The sequence below is a fragment of the Rhamphochromis longiceps genome, linkage group LG11 (genome assembly GCF_057381845.1).
Source record: "Rhamphochromis longiceps isolate RC_006_pf linkage group LG11, R_longiceps_female_GT1.1, whole genome shotgun sequence".
In the NCBI taxonomy this organism is placed as follows: domain Eukaryota; kingdom Metazoa; phylum Chordata; class Actinopteri; order Cichliformes; family Cichlidae; genus Rhamphochromis; species Rhamphochromis longiceps.
Window position 1 is genome coordinate 3,188,940 of NC_140567.1, and position 20,967 is coordinate 3,209,906.

General features: G+C 42.8%; 2 protein-coding genes across 5 annotated transcripts in view; both read right to left on the reverse strand.

Moving 5' to 3' along the window:
• Positions 1–1,148: 1,148 nt before the first annotated feature.
• fzd1 (frizzled class receptor 1) lies at positions 1,149–5,653 on the reverse strand. Its single transcript, XM_085422047.1, has one exon. It carries the CDS (start codon positions 5,296–5,298, stop codon positions 3,640–3,642), a length of 1,659 nt encoding a protein of 552 aa, XP_085278173.1. The 5' UTR covers positions 5,299–5,653; the 3' UTR covers positions 1,149–3,639.
• Positions 5,654–8,997: 3,344 nt separating this feature from the next.
• Positions 8,998–20,967, reverse strand: part of cdk14 (cyclin dependent kinase 14) — a 237,020-nt gene continuing 225,050 nt past the window's right edge. For 3 of the 4 annotated variants that reach the window (XM_085422048.1, XM_085422049.1, XM_085422050.1), the window contains one exon: positions 10,833–13,219. The gene's annotated coding sequence lies outside the window, so the exon portion shown is untranslated. Of the gene's footprint in view, positions 10,805–10,832; positions 13,220–20,967 lie in introns of those variants that run through there. The other variant, XR_014913714.1, reaches the window with a different exon arrangement.

The window sequence follows — 20,967 nt, forward strand, 5'->3', positions numbered from 1 at the left end:
TGTGGTCCACTGGTAGAAAATAACTTTGTGTATTTGGTACTTGCATGAAAAATGAAAGCAACATACATTACTTATATCTTATGGATTGTGGAAAGCTTGCTAATAGGCGCTAGCTCAGATTATTTCTAACCCTAGCTAGTGATTACTAAAACTACATCAGCCTTTGGCACTATAACATGGTGAAACTGAGGTAGCTATTTTCATTTGATGTTTCTTTAAATTGATTAAAATATAGAAAGAAAATGCTGTCGTGCTTCAATAATGTAGCAGAACATCACAGTTTCCCACCGTAGCTGCTAATGCATGTAAAACGTGCCATTTTTGACTTTTTATACATTTTCTGTGGATGTTGGAACAAGAGCTGGACGAATAAGGACTATGAGACGAACTTCTTATCCTTGTAAGAACAAATGATCATCCTAGCATACGAACTAGATCATACCCAGAAGATATTGTTCTAAAGCAGAGAGAAAGACTTTAAAGCCGTTACTCTCTCAAAGCAAATACAGCACATGAATATTCTGTAGTTTCTTTACCAATTCAAAAAAAAAGAAGACATTTTACAAACGCTTGACAGTTGAAATGATGACATTGTTTTTATTCTCATAAAGCAATCAACGTAGCGTATATATGATTTTTTTCTATAAATATAAAGGTTCTCTTCATAGCAAATGCAAAGGAAATTACTTCAAAGCAGTGACTATTGTAGAGCCGTCAACACAATAAAAGGATTATTATGAATCGGAAGCACTGTGTGGAAGAGCGTTTGACAAGAACACACAGTCGTGAAATGTGTGTGTGTGTGTGTGTGTGTGTGTGTGTGTGTGTGTGTGTGTGTGTGTGTGTGTGTGTGTGAGAGAGCCGAGCTGCACCGACAGCAGCCGCTCTGCATTTCAGCACAAGGCTTCCTTTCTCCTGCGGTGGAAGACATGCAAGCTGCTGGCTGCTCTTCAGTCCCACAGTGCAGCTATGTTCACGGGGATCAGGTTACTCTGCAGATGAACCCGAGCCCTCTTTCAACAGTTTCTGACATGTTCAAGCCCCAGGTACAGAACGTGAAAAAACTCTTCCAAAAATGTATGATATGTGCATTGCAAACAGCCGCTCTCATCGCTGACTGCAGACATTTACAGCACCGCGATTGAGTCTGGACACCTTTAACCTTCTGGACAAACAATCTGTCGGTTCTTTACTTTGTCAAATATAATAAAAATGTTAAAATCTGTATGTAAATCAGAACTGCCACGAGGAATTTTGCAAACAGAAGTAGATTCAAATCTAAATGTACTTTGTAGTACTGGAGACTCATTTTGTTTCCTCATTTAGACACTTTGATAAAGGGGAGAATTATTATTATTTTATTGTGAAACACGACACTGAACCCATGTTTCACTTTATACCGTCCACTAAAAATGATCTCGTACTACTGACGAGTATTCAAGCTTGAACAGTTTCAAAAGCTACTTATGACCTAAAAGATCTAAACGTCTTATTTTTAATTATGTCATCACTTTCATTTCTGTTAACCTGCAGATTCTCTTTGAAACACTAATTCATACCTTTAACTGCATAAAGTTAAAGGATCTCATCTCCAAATTCTCAAAATGGAATTTTCAATTTTGACTTGAATCTTTTGTTCTTGCCTGATAACAAATTCCAGCACAATCACACATTTTTGATGCAAAACCAAACAAACAGGAATCATTTTCGACGTGTTGTGTAACAAACTATAAAGGCTCAAAGGCGTCCAAAGATTAGACACAATACTAAATGTCAGAAAATAGTCAAAGTTAAAAATGTGCTTCAACACACACACACACACACACACACACACACACACACACACACACACACACACACACACACACACACCCCCCTGCAGCAGTATTTCATTTTCTCTTTAAAAACTGCATTTCTCAAAATAGATCTTTATTAAACAGACATTACTGCTGCTTTGAACGTGTGCAGTGAAGGAACACACCAGCATTTCTGCATGTTGTAGATCTACATAGAACTGTTGTTAGATTGTTACTGTGCTTCTTTCAGCGCTCGTGCAGCGTGAGGGCCGAGTCTGTGTTCACTTTGGTCAAAGTTGTGTTGCTGTTGCATCATATTACAAGGGCCAGTCTGCGTCATAGCAACCATGCCAGAAAAACAGAACATAGTGCTGGGCGCTACACTGTTCATAATGTCATGCATGACAGATTTTTTCATTGAGAAAAGTCTGGTCAACTGAACAAATTTGTTACTAATTTGTAATTCAGAATTTCACGCAGACAAACAGCATGCTGGGATACGCTAGCAGGTTAGCATAACAGCGTGGAGGTGCTGTGTGCAGCCTGTACGGTCAGGAGCAGCTGAGGCGGGGCGAGGATGAAGAAAAAAACAAAAAACAGCAAAGATGACCACGAGAGGATCTGCTGTGTTTCCTGGTCTCTTCTCTGTGGGCAGGGCTGCTCCACACACAGTGACATGGATAATGTGCGACTTGAGGTAAGTGCGTTTTTCCTGATGGCTGAATCATTTCCCCCACAAAGTTCGGAGAATAAGTCCAAACAGACTTTCTTAAAGCTCACGACCCACAACATGTTGATTTTGTTACAAACAGGGACGAAAAAATAAAAAAGTGGAAACACATCTCACGTAAAACTTGCTGTTCTGCTTTAAGGACCGACAGGACAACATAGACTGTTTTGTGTGTGTGTTTAGGGTTTTACACTCCTGACAGAAGAGCGAGCTGCTGTAGCCCTACATGAAGACCCGCCGAGACGACCCTGAAACTGAATCTCACTGTCACGCCGCCCAGCACTACACGCAAAAATACCAAACAGGAATCTGAAAGTCAGAGTGTTCAGAATTACAAAAGCAGATCGTGATCACGGCAGATCATTAAAAAGAAACATGTTTTCAGGAAAACGTGAGAGAAATTCATCTCGCGTTTTGCCTGACAGCATTGTAACATACATGCAAAACCACTTGTGTGTTCCTTTACATTTGCATGACTACCTGCGCTTTATTTAGAAAAGGAATGTAAGGGCCTGAGCTACAGGCCACAACCATCTGCCACAGTGACTCACATTCACAACCTTGCACACCACTTCTTGTTCCCAGGATGCTGACACGTCCCTCCAGAGCCGGGCCACCGCTCGCTCCACTGTACAACAGACACAAACTACAGCTGGTTAATCGGGGGGAGAGGGAGCCACGAGGAAGCACTTGGGTTTCACGAGACTCTGCTTAGAATAGACCTGGGGCTCACAGGCAGTTCACCGATCACACACACACACACACACACACACACACACACACACACACACACACACACACACACACACACACACACAAAGTACTCCTAGAAGGTGTCTGCAGTAAGACAAGTCATGAGACCTCAGGACTGTTGATGATCAGCTGGCTCTTTGTGATGATTAAGTAAAATTCCATCAAGTCCAACGTATGAAAAAAGGTGTTTCAAAAAAATCTTTTTTTAAATCTTTAAATACAAATATATACTTACAAAAATCTCACAAATGCATATGTACATTAAAAAAACAGAGCGAGTGTCTCCTGTGAGTCCAAGAAAATGAATAAAAAGAAGGATTATCATTCAGTTTGTCACAAAGCAGTCTGTGTGAGGTTCGACTACACTGTGGTCTCGCCCTGTTTACTGTTGGCCAGTCTCGTGTAAAACCTCCTCCAGGAGTTAAGGGTCTTTCCGGACCAGATCCAGAAGCCAGAAGTGATGCCAACAATGAGCGTCATGAGATACTTGATCATGAAGACGGTGAAGTCCGGGCTCATGTTGGGGTGGCTGTGGGCCGGACACGGCACGGCGTACGTCTTGCACGTCTGGCTGATCCACGTCCTCTCCCACTGCTCTCTGAAGGCCTGCTCGTAAAAGTAGCAGGCGATGACGATGGTGGCCGGCACGGTGTAGAGCACGCTGAAGATGCCTATCCGCACCATCAGTTTCTCCAGCTTCTCCGTCTTGGTGCCGTCGTGCTTCATGATGGTTCGGATTCGAAACAGGGACACGAATCCAGCCAACAGGAAGGAGGTGCCGATAAACAGGTATACGAAGAGGGGCGCCAGAACAAAGCCGCGCAGGGCGTCCACGCTGTTGATGCCCACAAAGCAAACCCCACTCAGCACGTCTCCATCCACCTGACCTACTGCCAGGATGGTGATGGTTTTGATGGCAGGAACGGCCCAGGCCGCCAGGTGGAAATACTGAGAGTTGGCCTCGATGGCTTCGTGGCCCCACTTCATTCCTGCTGCCAGGAACCAGGTGAGAGCCAGGATGACCCACCAGATCGAGCTGGCCATGCTGAAGAAGTACAGCATCATGAAGAGGATGGTGCAGCCCTCCTTTTTGGTGCCCTGCACCACAGTCTTTATGTCGTTGTCAAACTTGTCATTGCAAACCACCTTGTCCTCCAGTAAAAATCCAGCAATGTAGGCGATGGAAACCATGGTGTAGCAGCCAGAAAGGAAGACGATGGGTCTCTCTGGGTAGCTGAAGCGCTTCATGTCCACCAGGTAGGTGAGCACCGTGAATAAAGTGGAAGCACAACACAGCACTGACCATATGCCGATCCATATGCGGGCGAATTTGAGCTCCTCCTCGCTGAAGTACATCATCCCGTGGGATCTCTTCGGCTCGCACGGCGCGGCGCAGTTCTCCTGCCCGAGGAAGCGGTAGTTCAGGTAGGGAGGCACCCTGAGCGAGGCCGGGCATCTGAACTGGCCGTTCCCCGGGTCAGTAGGTGGCCGCTCGGTGGAGTAGGGCCCGGGCTGGGGCTCCGTGTGGTCCGACATGTTCTGGCCGACGCACAGCTCCCCCGCGCCGTGGACCGGAAAGCTATCGCACGCGAGGCTGTCGGGCCACTGGAAGCCGAACTTGTTCATGAGCGCCTCGCAGCCCTGCCGCGCGCGCTCACACAGAGAGCGGCACGGGGGCAGCGCCTTCTCCAGCACCGTGCACACGGGGGCATACATGGAGCACAGGAAGAACTTTAAATCCGGGGAGCACTGCACTTTCACCAACGGGTAGAACTGGTGGACCTCCAGCCCCGCGTCCTCCTGGTTGGTGTGGCCCAGCAGGTTCGGCATGATAGTCTCATTGTAGGCGATGTCCGTGCACAGGGGGATGGAAATGGGCTGACAGAATCCGTGCTCCGGTATAGACAATCCTCGGTCACTGCCGCCGTATTGGCCGTTGACTCGAAAAATCCCCAGGTTCAGGAACAGGATAAAAAACAGAAAAAGCAAAGCCGAGCGGAGAAGTCTGTTGTAAGCCATGTTGAGGAATGCAGACGCTGCCGTACTTTCTGCGTGTTGCTTAACTAACTTGCGTTACCTCAGCAGGCAGCAGGCTACTTCCCTGAACGCTCTTTGTTGGCGTTTCTCGCAGAGGTAAGCGCCGCTTCTCGCCGCGGGATTCTGGCTGTCCGTCCTCCCTCTCGTCGCCGCGCCGAGGTAGCAGCGCAGTGCGTTAGAACATCCACACTCGTGAATCGCAAACTCGGACCTCCTCGGGTGAAATCCAGTCCAAAACCAAGCCCGAACTCTAATCCTCCAGGACAAGGACAGCTCCGCTCTGCAGCGTGCCCGACACAGCGTCAGTCTGCCGTTCAAACCTGTTCTGCGATCCCTCACTCTAATGCCACTGCAGCCAAGCTAACCGCCAGTCATTATTACTTCCGCGATAAACTTTCACAATAAAAGCCTTTAATACAACTGTAGCTTGAGCAGCTTTGTGAGCTTAAAAACTAATACGCAGACTATTTTAATCTGGATGGGAAAAATTTCATTATCTTGACTTTATCCCCCTTTGGTTCTGATTTTGTATTTATTACATTTTATCATTTTTTTGAATATGCTGCCTTCTCTAGAAAGTCATTCAAAATGAAATGGTTAAGTTATGATAATTTAGAGAGCAGATTAAACGCACAGTAAAAGTACCAAATAAAAGGAATATAATACACATAGAGGTTAAAGTACTTTATATTTTAATAGATGCAAAAAAAAAAAAGACGTAGCTGAACTCTGGTTTCTACTTTGGCACACATACTTTTGTACTGACGCACTTCCTATCTACATCCGTGTCACCTTCAATAGCTTAATACCTCTCTCTCTCCCTCTCTCCCTCTCTCTCTCTCTCTCTGTAGGATCTAAGAGATGGAGGTTAGGGAGGGTCTGCATTTTTCCTCATGTTTGCATAAATTGCAGGGGTTCGTTTTGGAACAGCGCTGCACACATTAAAAGACCGAATCAAGTGTCCTTCTGAGTGTTGGCTCCCTTCCTCTTTACTTTGTTTGCTTGTAGTCTCTCTTTACATGCCTTAGCAGTTTGTGGTCAATGTCTTGCAAAGCACTTGCTCATAGGGGCTCTTAACCTGATCAAGCCTGTCTCTTCCTCTGTATCAGTGGTGGTATAGGTGCCATTACATTATATTGTCTATCCTGTAAAATAGTCAGATGTCTATTCATATTAATGTACAGAATTCACCTGCTTGCTGCTACTACTGCACATTCACCCAGTGTATATACTATATGTGTATATATATATATATATATATATATATATATATATATATATATATATATATATATATATATATATATATATATATATATATATATATATATATATATATATATATATATATAATGTTCTTCCTCTACACCCCCCCCCCCCCCCCCCCCAATTTTTGCACATGTCGAGGAGCGTGTCAGACTACATTTCACTGTGTGTTATACTTGTATAACTATGCATGTGACAAATAATAAAGAGCCTTGAACCTTGAACAAACAGCTGACAAAGACATCTAATACAGATGTTTACCTCAGGAGCCCAAAAAAAGAGTAAAACTAGAGACTGAGTGCTGGACTTTGATTCCTCAGGGCAGCTGAACCTCAGAGTGAGCTTGATTGCTGATGTTGTTTAAGAACTACTGGATTAAAACAGAGAAGAAGAAGAAAGTATATTTTCTTCCATGTCCATATTGGGTTTTCAGCTTGTCTGTACTGCCCTCTAATATGAAAAGCATTAATTCATGCATTCATTTTTCTACTCTACTGTTTTCCCTGATGCACCTCATGTATTACACGTATATAAATATGTTGTATTTGCTCCTGTAAAACTAAAACACTTCCTTTTTCTGTAGGGTTAATGGAATAAGTTGGACTCTTCTGCCCTGAAATCGAGCGTGCAGCATTGTTGTTCCACATGCAGACAGTTTGTAGTCACAGACATAACTTCTTATACTCAGCATTTACTCAAAGATTTTGATTATTACTGAACAAGAGGGAGGAATTAGCTAAAGGTGGAAAAATACATACGATCCTTAACGCAGACAAAATGAGAGAAAGGTTTCCCATCTGGCACTGCAGGCTGTTAGCAGGATGAGAGGAGCGAGCACTGTAAAATGCACACTGACATAGGAATGCTAGATTTTCTTGCTTGGGCTGCACTGAGAGTGCGATGAGAGCTTCACGCAGACTTGTGTCACCAGATGTTCTGCTTGTCTTTTATTTTAAAGCTCTATCTGTAGCAGTATCACTAAAGTCTATATCAGAAATGTTGAAAACTATCCAGTGATGATGTAGAAAGTCTAGAGAAATAATATGTCAATATTAATATGTTTTTATACTGTATGTGCTGTAGACTAGAGAGACACAGGCAGTTGCTATTACATGGAAATCTGCAATGAAATGAAATCTATCCTGGGGGATTCATTTATTTAACTTTAACTAAAGCAGCCACCATTGCAATGTAATTAGCTTTGTATCTTAAGTTAGAGTAGTGCTCTAGCACTGCACTCGTGCACAGAGCCAAAGTGGAATACGATCTTCTGGGTTCTGTTCAAACCTCATTCAAAATCCCAGTGACATTTGTAACTACGCTCATAACTACAAATCCAGCTGTGCTATTAAGTCCCAGATTCCCAGTTGTAATTATGAATCAGATGATATTACACACACTGTTTTCAAGATAGAAACTGGTCATTACAGTAATTCTGCAGCGTTGACCTGCAAATGCTTAGGGTTTGTGGGAAATGATGTTTGCTGAGAGCAGCTAAAAAAAGGTCATTAAATATACTCTAATAATTGCGCATGCACAGGCGACTGCTTTATTTTCTCTCTCTGTACAACATATACTTTACAGTACTGGGTGTAATCAGAAGAGGAACACACACGGTCCTCTGTTCCTCCTTTGAAAATCAAAATTCAGAATTTTGGTTATTAACTACATATATGGAATAAGACACGTACTGTTTTAGGAAGGTAATGTTGAGTAATCAGATTTTTATCTATTCAATTCCATTTTATTTTATTCATACAGCACCAAATCACAACAACAGTCACCTCAAGGCGCTTTATACTGTAAGGTAGACCCTACAATAATACATACAGAGAAAAACCCAACAATCATATGACCCTCTATGAGCAGCACTTTGGCGACAGTGGGAAGGAAAAACTCCCTTTTAACAGGAAGAAACCTCCGACAGCACCAGGCTGGGGAGGGGCATAGATAGATCCTAGATTCTAACCTGTGCAGTTGCTTTGTGACTGAAAATGGTTGCCCATTGGCTGGTTGCATACCAGACCTCTGGGGGACAGGTTGGTCAAAGCAACTAGCAAAAAAAACCTTCAGTCCAGCTACTGGACAACCACCAACTTTTCCTAGTCACAAGGAAGTTCTTGTTTTTATCTCTCTAAATGCTTTGCAGATTTTGTTGCTTCGTTGAACTTGATGTGAACTTTATATCTGCTTTGCTGCTGGTTCTTCAGTATTTCTGGGACATTATAATGTTAGCCTAAGTGACTGACTGATTGGTTGATCAGTGTCACTTTTCTGTGTGGCCAAAAGGTCAAAAGACTCTAAAGAGACACGGCACTAGGCTGTGTTTAAGTATGCAGAGACACCACGTGTCAACTTTTCTGTGTGAACGTAAGAACAAATGATATGTGACCCACAGACGCATCTGAAGCATTAATAAATTTTTATTTCAGGTAAAACATTAAACAACATTTACAGAAGGACATTACATCTTCCATAATAACATTACATACAGCTCGTAACAAATAATGCAACAGCTACTCTACTGTATACTATAATATTTCACTGGATGAAGTGACTGACACTTCTGTTTTCCAAACCACTTGTGAAAATGACGTATTTTCAGTGCAGCATACAAAAAGAAAAATCCAAACGTGAAGAGAAGCTTTACAGAAAAAAGTTGCAAACACAGACTCATCGTTGAGCACGGCGAGGATGCACGTTGGCTCCAACCTATATGTTTTTCCTATTCGTACGACTTCTGCCCACACCACAAAGACTGTCAAAAATAGATGCCTTATATTTATACTCATCATATATGTACAGTCATATATGACGTCTCTTTAACAGCATTAAGGGGACACTTGTAACCCTGTATACAAACATAGTGGAAGCGTCACTTTTTCACTCCAGCGACGATGAAAAAGCACTACGTTATCAATCTCTCTTTCTTCTCTGTCACAGTGCTAAATGTGCAATTCCGACTAGTCGTTCCTTCACTGGGCTCTACGTGAAAGATATGAAGCACATTCAAGTTAAAACAGAGCTTGAACTCTGCCTGCACAGGACTCAAAAATATACGTTTTTTACAAGACTCCAGGCTCTCGAGCCTAAAAGAAGAGCATTGGGGCGTGGGGGTTGGGCTGAATGAATGAATATGAGCCACACTGAAAGTGTGCACACAAGGAGAAACATAGCAAAAATAATTATTCAGCTGCTAATACTGCCTGCAATCCCTTAAAGCCAAGCGAGGCTGGGCAATCTTAGCACAGCTCGATGGTATTAACCCTCCTCTGTCACGCTGCTTTACTGGCATTACCCACCGCCTTGCCTCCCCTTTTTTCGTGCCGCACAATCACAGCCCGGGGATGACACTGAAAAGCCGCGAGATAACTCAGAGTACAGCACTTCCACGAGTTCTCCCCTATCTGCAATAAAAGTTAAAACCAAGGGACAATATTTACATTTGTGAGGAAGGCTGGTTTGAGCAAAGCAAGGGTATATATATACTTATATTCATATATTAATCATTAAGGGCAAAGCCAGTGCATAACAGAAGAACACAGGCATTCCAAACCAGTGGCCCACAGCCGTACGTACTGTAATAACTGAAGTAGCCAACTGGAAAAGCTTCATGCTAGCTACAGCTGAGCTTTGGTTCACCACATGGTTGGCATAAAGAAGAGGGATTATTAAATTATGTAAGCACTGTATGGAAGAAAGACATGAAAACAGTCTGCAAAATCAGCCGAGAGAGTGCACGTAGGGGTTGCAGGGTTTTCTAGATGCCAGGTCTAGATGGCTGTGAAGAAATAATCTGGCAGGCAAGACATCTCTATTATGTGTGTTTGAGAGGCTGTGGAGTCACATTAGAAGCATCCACGGTTTCCATTCGTCCATGGCTTCAGATTTTTGGCTAATCAACAGTGCAGGGCCAATATTATTGTTTCAGTCGCTTTCAAACGGACTGGTAAAGAGGAAGCCATTGTATCGGTAGCACTTCACATCATCACCACACATCTAAGCTGAAATATTCAGATATTTGCACACAAAACAACAAAAGAAAGACAAAAACCCAGTAGAAGATCTTTGCAGATGACAGCATACAGCTCACCTTCATCGCTGTGTCATAAAATGTTCCAAAGCACGGGCACACAGTTTGGGAATGTCTCTGCTTGAGAGCACATGTTGGTGTTATAGGGACTGATCAGAGTTAATCACCACCTCCTACTATGTGTATCTACTCCACACACACACACACACACACACACACACACACACACACACACACACACACACACACACACACACACACACACACACACACACACACACACACACACACTACAAATCAGTCATTCAAATTTTTCAGAGAAAAGAAATTCCAGATCTGTAACGTAGAAGCTTAAAAATAACTCGGTGACTCAGATCGTCTGTGTCCGAGAGGATATTGCAGATTCTTTGTTAGTAACAGTAAAAGTGAAAAGGAGGATTGTCGAGGGCAGGATCAGATAACAGGCCACGCTGCCTGTGCCTTTTCTACATTAGCTCATATACATGGATGGAAGCACCAGTGCTTTGCTATTGCCCATGTTTAATACACTCACACACACTAGCACACACATGCATTTCCATTATCCAGCTGTTGTTAAACACAGTATTGCGTCTATGCGCACACCGGTTGGTGCCGTCCCCGTAGAGTTGTGTACACTGTCAAAATCGTCCGCAGAGATCGTTTGGACGAGAGAGACTTTTCAAGGTGCGAAACACAATCAGTTCCATCTGGTTCCATCGTGGAGGTCCACGGAAATATCAAACCGCTAGAATTTTCCTACAAATGGGGCCTTACTTTGGGAGTTTTGGCCTTTACTCTCGAGGATTCTGAGTGAATATTACTCACATACACATTTCAAAGTGCAATTACATACAACAGGTCACCCATAATAACACCAGCTTTTTATTGCAAATACAAGAATCCATGTCTTACTTGGATTCAATTCAAAAGAGAGAAGCCAAACGTCGGCAGTACGAGCTGACGCATACTAAGGCCTTTTCATCTCGGCTGCTCGCTGTTACCTCTGCACATGCTCATTAGTGTCCTTTTTTGAACTCTGATAATATGATACAAATAAAAATAGATTTGTCAGAGCTTCAGCAATAGGCAGGTTTATGTTTAAAAGTGCACAAACCTGGACTGTGTTCAGAGAAACCAGCCAAAGGTAATTCTCATTAATGCTGTTTTCCTCCATTAGTTGGTTTGTCCAGATAAACAGCTGCAAACCAGTGTAGCAGGAGAGACTGCAGTGAGGTCATGGAAACGAATGAGCATCAGCCAAATGTTGGTCCACATCAAATATTAAAGGTTATTTTATGGTCTTTGGTTCAAATTCTGGGTTCGTGACATTTGGCCGAGTGGTTTTTACACCATTGTGTAGTGGTTAACACATTTGCCTCAGCTCTGCAGTTTGAGACTCAGAAGAGCCACAAATTCAGCATCAAGGAGTCACAGCTGGAGTTTTCCTAGTGTCAGGAATAAATGTGTCAGGTAGGGCATCTGATGTCAAATTTGTGTCTATTTGAACAACCTGGGGTCAAGTATGCAGATAAAAGCCTTGGTAGGTCACAGGAACAGTGGACTGGAGCTGAAAAGCTCCCAAAACTCATACGTACTTCAGTCTAAGCACTGGTCCATGATAATCTCCTTCTTCTTTCAACCGTGTCCTTTCATGTAAAAGCAGTTTTACCCTGTTGCAGTACTGTGAGATGAATATTCAGAGAAGTGATGAAAATCCTGGTCAGAACTACCAAAGTAAGCCTGTAACATGAACCCACACAGCATGACGAACATCTGACAAAGAGTCTTATCTACTATTACCTACCAGATTTGAGTGTTAGTATTTACATGGGGTTTGAAGCTGTTAGCTACTTTGTTGTGAGTCCATTAACTAATAAATTAAAGCTTTAAAGCAGGTGCAGTTTAAGCTACAAAAGAACCGAGGACCTCCAATATGGCTGCCAGAGTAGGCTACCTGAAAGCCCTCTGAGATCGTCATTATTATGACGTCATTATTATAGCGTCATTATTATAGCGTCATTATTATGACGTCATTATCACGGTTTTCTCCTATAATTCCACAAATGAGAGATAAACAGAAATGAAAAACTTTAGCATTCGTTGTTTTCTTTGAAGTGACTGCATTACTTCTGTTTCAGAGATGCTCGTGTGCATGGATTTAATGGCACGAGCAGTATAGTGGTGACGAGATGAAGCAATATTAAAACTGTCCATTATATAGTTTCTAGATGAGTATATCATACATACAAATATACATTCTTAAATAGGAGGCTAGTTACAAACACAAAACACAATATGTACCAAGAGTGAAGTCCTTTTGTTTATACTTAGACAATGATATATGAATTATTGGAACCTTATAAAAAGTAAACAAAATTTGCAAATGATAGCCTTAAATCTTAGGTACCGATCAGAATGCACACATGCTCTATGCTCGTCCTCTTCCTGATGCACAGCCACACCCGCGCGCACACACACACACATATCGTGAAGGTAATAAATAAAGAGAACTGGGGCTCTTTCGTGTCTCTGGATCCTCAATGTCAGCGTCTCTCTTCGTCTTTTCTTTTCCACAACAGCCACCTGAAAAGAGACAGAGACGACAACGTCTGTTAGCGATGGACTCCAGAGCGCCGACAATGTAAAAGTAACCATATCACATGTTTTATATGCTTTTCAGCAGCTAGTTGCCAAAGTTGTTAGCATAGCAAATATTTTCACAATTTTCTAAGCTCTGAGTGTTTGCCATGGCTGTGTTGGTGTTTTGAAGCTGGTCATGTCAAACAGGAGTGGGCTCCATCTCATATGCTTTTGACTTGTAAACCACGTGGTAAACCTGCTCTAAGGCACGTCATACTCACAAGCCTGCTGGATCAGCAACAAGTTTCTCGAGGTCAGATTTCAAGGTGTTTTTTTCATAAACTTTTATAGAGCACAGGGGAAAGTGTTACCTGAATGACCTGGCTACACAAGCGCAAAGCTCGTTTGGAAATGGGTCTCGATTCGAGTCATTTCTCAAAGTTCGTATCACATTAAAAGACTTCCACAGGTTGATAACTGGATAGCAGCAACAACAGGCCAGATGAAGACAGCTGAGATAAAACCAAAGGCGGACTGAAGGAGGTGAAGAGGAGGAGGGAGATGACCAAGAGGGAGCAGTGGATGAAGAGGGGGAAAACAAGATAAAAGTGAAGGACTTGATGATGTTAAACAAGAGGGAGTAGAGGATTGGGAGGTGGAGACGGTACAGGAGAAAGAGGAGGAGAGGATGAATGTCACAGAGGAACAAGAGGAGGAGTGAGCAGAAAAAGAGGAGGAGGAGTAATGGATGAAGAAGAAGAGGGAAATGTGGATTGATAAATAATGCATTGCTTCTCTCCGGTCCCTTTCCACCCTAACTCTCCTCTTTACTGCCTCATGTTCTCTCTCTGCGTCTCTGGATGTCATTCGCCGGGCCTTTGCTCGGCAGCCCTCAGCGGAAACAGGCCTGTATATGGCAGGAATCTCAAATGCTGATTTTATTTGCTCCTCGTGACGCCAAACACGTATATATGCATCCAAATACAGACTCACGAACATGTATTTCCAAACAAGCCAGCATCACATTACCCTCTTTGTTTAGTTACTGCGGGAGTCCAGAGGCAGTAAACCATTACAGAGGCCATTAAAGCACATCCTCAGGCACTAGTGTTAGAAGGGTTCAAGTAAAATGTGCCAAGACGACATTTCGTCCCAGGATTTCTGCAACAGCCCCGTGATTCAGCCATGCTAAATGATCATTTAGTGTTGTAGTAGCAAAGAGATTACTACTCAGAGTATGTGAGGGTGCAGCAGGGTGGCTCTAAAGCTATGAAACAGCACTGAAGTCAAAACAGAGCTGGATAGACTTTCCTGATTGAAACGCCTACAGTTTATGAACGTTACTCTAACAGCTTCATTGGTGATGTTGCACACTTTCAGCCTCCAGCTGCTACTCTAATGGCTACATTGTGGCAAAGACGGGATCATCCAATCATTTTTAACCAGTATAAGTCACTGAAAGTGAGGCTTACTTTTTGGTAGGTATCATACAAAATATCGTAAAACACCACCTCTGGATTTTTAATCCCTGGTTCTTAGTTTCAGCAGTGAAAACATCTACTAAGCTCACAGGTGGCGTCATTATCATCGGTGCTACGACTGCGTGAAATCATTTCCTCACCGTTCCACTACAAAACCAAGAGTTCAACAACTGAGGACAAGAAACAGAGTCACATATAATAATCGTTCATTCATAATAATACGCACTAACTGCACATAATTCTGGTAGCACAGCAGATAAGTGGAACATGAAGTGTACTAGATGAATTGTAAGTAAATAGCTATGTGAGCACATATATGCACTCAAAACAGCAGAAGTACCTGATTCGACATGCAGCAGTCGTTTTACAGTATAATGTTGTATTCTGCAAATTAGAGACTATTATCAGATCTGTTTTTCAAATTCTGGAGGGCAACTTCAATGACATTTGATACAGCAGAAGTGACGCACAACTACACCCATTTTAGCCAAAGCAATACCAGCCAGCCTCTTCATCGTAAACGTTTAGAGCTTTGCAAAGCACGGCTCACACTGCCGGTGAGGGATACTTATAGAACTGTAAAACACAGTCAAAAGTTCCCTGCAAGGCAGTAGAAATATTACATTTTGCATTGTTTTCTTTCGCCCTAACAGATGCAGCGCAGCTGACGGAGGAGCGAGATGCTCACATTGTGTTTCCACCCACACAGTCCCGTGAGAAGGTGTAATCAGCCAAAGTAATTCAAATCACCTGTGTGGGTTTACCGTGCATCCAGCTTAAATCTGTTCCAGGTCTGCACCAGTCTGACACCAGACTTCCAAAATGGGATATTTATCTTTCACATGCAACCTGAACATCACTATGATACGAAACACTGAGTCTGTATTTGTGAAAGCTTTCAGCAGACATCCACAAAGAACTTTTTATAAAGTTCAAATATGTATAAACAGTATTCACAAAGTTTTTTAGGACAAAGCAGCATATACATATATACATATATACATATATACATACACATTCTGACATTGCTTCAGCTCTACACGCAAACTGTTCCTCAGTTTTCCTTCACACACTAAGACTAACCTTTCCTTGCAGGATGCACACTGACAGTTCTGAAGTTACAAAAAATATTTCTTTGAATATTTTAAAGAAACATTTTTTCCTCTGAACAAAATTTCTGCTGTTTGGAATTTTATTAGATGTGCAAATTTCATTATTTCAGGACGTAACGAGTGTAAATGAGCAAGATCATTATCGTTGTAAGCAGTGGCGAACTAAACATTTACTGGTCTCTGTCTCTGCAGAAGGGCCGAAGCAGTCTGCCTCAAGGTCAAGGGTGAGGAGATACAGTAACTGTGTGTGTGTGTGTGTGTGTGTGTGTGTGTGTGTGTGTGTGTGTGTGTGTGTGTGTGTGTGTGTGTCATGGCTTCTCGCTACACGGTGTATGCCAACAAGAGCGTCATTGTTTTAAAAGGATCTGATGTAGTAAGAACAGATGTAGGCTTTTGCTCTCTCTGGGATCAAAGAGCACCAGAAAGGTGTGTGTGTGTGTGTGTGTGTGTGTGTGTGTGTGTGTGTGTGTGTGTGTGTGTGTGTGTGTGTGTGTGCGCATCACGGGGTTCCACTTGGGAGGCAGATGGAGCTGGTGGGTGGGTTTTGTCAAGAGGATTTAGCAGGCGTGGCCAGCTGCTGCTGGGTGTCCTTTAATAGAGATAGTCACCCCCACCACCACCCTCGGAAAAAGAGAAATCCCTAAAATGCTCTGTGTTGGGGCAGATGCACAACAATACAACCCAACACGACCATCCAAGAGCAAGAAAATAGAACCAAATTCAGGGTAAAGCAGAATGACAAGGTAGTAATGTGCAATAACCTTGAAAGATTAACAATGGTGCATTCAATACACTGCAGTTGTCCATAGTTGTGCAACTCTGCCACCTCTCTTGCACCAGTGTCAGTGACGCTGTGAGCCAGTTGTGCCTTGTAGCATTACATTACATTAGCATTACAAGCACAAGCTGGGGTATTTTTCATAGGAAGAAAATGAAGATAAGACAGAATATGTGGGCTCCATCTTTCAATTATTGGAAGAATTTTTGCAGCACCTGATGAGAGTTGATGCCAGCTTTGGTTGGACCCGGGTCTACGCATCCAAGACCTGGAAGATTTGCTGAGAGTCGAAGCAGTTAGCAGTAGCATTTTGGAAGTGGAGCCACTGTCTTTCCAGGCCAACACTGTGCTGTCACTTCATTATTTGTCCATCCTTGAAGCAGTAAGTACATGGTAGCTCATCCAACAAGCCTTCATGACAGATGTTCCCACCTGGATTTGGCCCTCTATACACCTGGGCTTTTTCTCTTATCAGGATCTTGGTCCACTGTAACCAAGATCCTGTCATGAATAACAAACATATGTCACCTACTTGTGGGTTGTCCTGGTCCATCAGTACGGTGCTGTCTAAACCCTACCTGTGTGGTAACAAAATCCCTTGTTTCCATGAAATGGAGCGATCGTGGCTCAAGAGTTGGGAGTTCGCCTTATAATCGGAAGGTTGCCGGTTTGAGCCCCGGCTCGGACAGTCTCGGTCGTTGTGTCCTTGGGCAAGACACTTCACCTACCGCCTACTGGTGAGGGGCCGATGGCTCTTCTGTCAGTCTGCCCCACGGCAGCTGTGGCTACAACTGTAGCTGCCTCCACCGGTGTGTGAATGGGTGGATGACTGGGTGTGTAAAGCGCTTTGGGGTCCCTAGGGGGGACTAGTAAAAGCGCTATACAAATACAGGCCATTTACCAAATGTTCTCTGAGTGGGCGCTAACACTAGACAAGCTACATATAAATATCAGTGCACCCCATGCTATTCCATTCAGTAGCTGAATTTTTATAAATTGTGATAATAATTATTTAAATTTTTTTTAAAAAGTCACATTCACACTTGAAAACACTGCGTTCCAACAAATTTGATTTGTAGTACGGCAGTCTTTTTTGTTCTGATCTTTCTGATGAAGCCCGGATTTGTGGAAGACTCACTGTGCAGAACACAAAGTGAACCCTAAGGTCTCTAAATGTGACCTTAGGGTTCAACACAGGGGACACTTGTATATCTAGCTATGTGTATACGTGATATATATTTAGTATATCTGGAAAACCAGTTATGAGTTAGCTTCTGATGATACTGGGAAAGGTTTGGGGGCCTGAAGATGTCCAGAAAACAGATACGTATTATTGCCTACATATTCTGCACACTGAAAGACGTCTGTTCGCAGCGATAACGACGCACATGACCGTGAGAAAATAAAACTCTGGAGTCTTGCTGGTAGAAATGAGCATTGTCGTATCCCATGAGCTAAAATTAAACGCAACTGTAGAAACACGTCACCAAGTTTGGCACAGCAACAGGCCTGACTGCAACTCTGCTGCATAAGCTGGAAAGCCGTGGGTTTTTACCCTCCCTGCTCACTTTTTGCTGCTCCCCTTTCTCTTAATCCAACTCTTCCTATGCCTCCATTTTTCCTCCTTGCCCTCCTGCTCCTGCCATGGTTTATAAATCATTCCCCAAGTTTCCAACCAGCCACTCATCTCATAAACACAAAACACACAGCTTTCCTCTCTGATTTCTCATCAATGTAAAAGCTGTTAGCATCAGTGAGAAGTCTTTGTGGAAATATTAATAACTCTGTGTTTGGTTATCATTTCACGATGAAGCGAAACAGAAACTAATTCCAGCTTTGGCTACGTCTGTTGCGTGGCTTCACAAATGTTTCTAAAACTAGCTAAATCAGGTTCGCAGGCCCCATTCTGCTCCACCCCCACATCCATCCAAGCCCCCAAAACAAGGGGTCACAACCTCTGACCCCTCTCCCGGCAGAGAGGTCGCTCCGTGTCTGATCTAGTTTAATGAACTGAGTCACACTGCCCTTTAAATGCCATTCAATGAACACCCTGAGCTGGGAGAGTGCTGATGGTTTAATAAGCTGCTTTATGGTGTGTGTGTGTGTGTGTGTGTGTGTGTGTGTGTGTGTGTGTGTGTGTGTGTGTGTGTGTGTGTGTGTGTGTGTGTGTGTGCATACATTTGCATGCATGCACAAACGAGTGAGGCTCTGCACTGTGAAGTGTTGGATATGTGAGTGAGTACACGTGTGTGAGATGAAGCTTTGGATTGATTCAAACTTACATAAGATATTTTCCACATTCTTTTTATTCACTCTTTCCTCTTTTCTGGAACTTGACTTAAACGTTGACAGTAATTTTGAGAGGAATGCAGTGTTGTGGCCAGGCCTGCGATGAGCTGCCACATCTACGACAAACTCTCCACTGTCTCACTGACAATTAACAGAAGCAGGGAGGAGGAGGAGGTAAACGTTCCACTTAATAGCTGGACACTCAGACGACTGTTTCCACACGTACTGACACACACACACACACACACACACACACACACACACACACACACACACACACACACACACACACACACACACACACACAGGCAGAATTTCCTCAGCTTGTTGGCAGCTTTGACTACCTTCATTAATCAAGACGAAGCTGTTTTCTTAGCAGACACTGTTTAATACAGAGGCTACTGAGATTTATCTAACGAGGTAGGGAGCCCGTTTGCTTTAGTTTATTTAGTAATCCAGTCTGGATTTTCTTGTATTGTGTGAAAATACACAAACACCATGATCCAGATTTGTTTTGACATTTTACTGTAGACCCGACCTGAGCTAAATGGTAACAGTTGCAACATTTTTCTCACGATCGCAACTTCAGCATTTTATTTTCACAACATTTATTAAAGTGGGCCGATTCTGCTTACGTCTAACTACATATTATTATTCATACTTGGACTCTACCAGAGCAGATGTGAATGATTCACAGTTATTTATCTTACACCAGGCACTGATCCGGCCCCACAGCTCGCCCAGCTGCTCCTCTTCCTTTAACGCTGCTTCCTACTCTGTCAGTGCCCCTCACAAACACTCGGTTTGTGTCTGTGCTCAGTGCTGTGTGAGGATATCTACTCTTTATGACATCATACAGATCCAAGAGTAAAACAGTATTCAGAGCTCCGTGAGCCTGAGATTTTGGCTCAAGTTTAATTTTAGCATCCACCACTGGAACTTTTTATATATTTATGAGAAATTTATAGGAAAAGTTTTTCACTTTTACAACACCACTGAGATTTTTTTAAACGTTATTTTCTAAACGTTTGTGTCCCATGGATGCTTTATCCTACAGGCTGTCATCACAAAGTTTTAGTGCCCCTGTAGACAAAATACAAGAAATCCTCTTCACAAACAACAGAGAGAAAAAGGTAGAAAACTCCTCTTTACTCAGTATATACTCCTATGGCCTTGGTGCTATCTTTGAATGGTTTACTCAGTTGGAACTGAGGGTTTGTGCTTTTGAATGATGTATAATTAGACTCAAACGGGCTACTGCCGTTCAAAATGCAACGGTAACAGTTTGAGTCTGCCTGAGTGTTGAGGGGTTATAACCACAAGTGGCCACAAAGTTCCAAATAATGAAATCATTGTGTCAGCTGTGCCTGGAATCCCTCCCTGCTTGCTACACACTGCACAGCCACTCATTTCTTTTAGTGTCTCAATCCTGAGTGTGTAAATATATCCACAACATAGTACATGAACAAATTACACAACAGAACGCACAAAGACTCCAAACTACACTGCTCTATATGACACCTTATGGTTTCACTTCACTTTTTTCTTTGTAGCCTGTAATTCACTTTATCTATCAGCAGAACACACAGCTGATGCAGATCGTGTCCCAGTACACACTAACTGCTTAAACACATGTCTCAGTATATGTGCTCGTACCCTTTCATGTGCAAAACATGTACATGCATGTATATACCTGGTAGTGTAGTGCATACATTTTGGCAGCATAGCATCTCAAATTTAGCACGGTGAGCTGTCCACAGGAGCTGTTGTGGTAACAAGCTAGCTAACAGCTAGTTGGTTAGCTTACGCGTCATCATTTATTGTGTGGATGCCCTCAAGGGCATCCACACAATAAACCTTAACTACTCCCTCGGTTTTTATCTGATTTTCGCCATTCAAACTTTAAAAAATTCTGCTCTTTCTGGCTATATCTTTTGGTGCTCATAACTTCTATACTTTTTGAGATATTGAATTTTTTTTGCAATATTTTTTGCCCATTTCTGCCATATCATCAGTGGCCTCACTGATTTTCTTTGCCGGATTGACCTGTGTTTTAGCTCAGTGAGATGAGCATCCGATCTCAAACTGGGA

Bases quoted from the DNA above. Each gene is read 5' to 3' on its own strand.
- fzd1 (XM_085422047.1), bottom strand. From the start codon at position 5,298: ATGGCTTACAACAGACTTCTCCGCTCGGCTTTGCTTTTTCTGTTTTTT.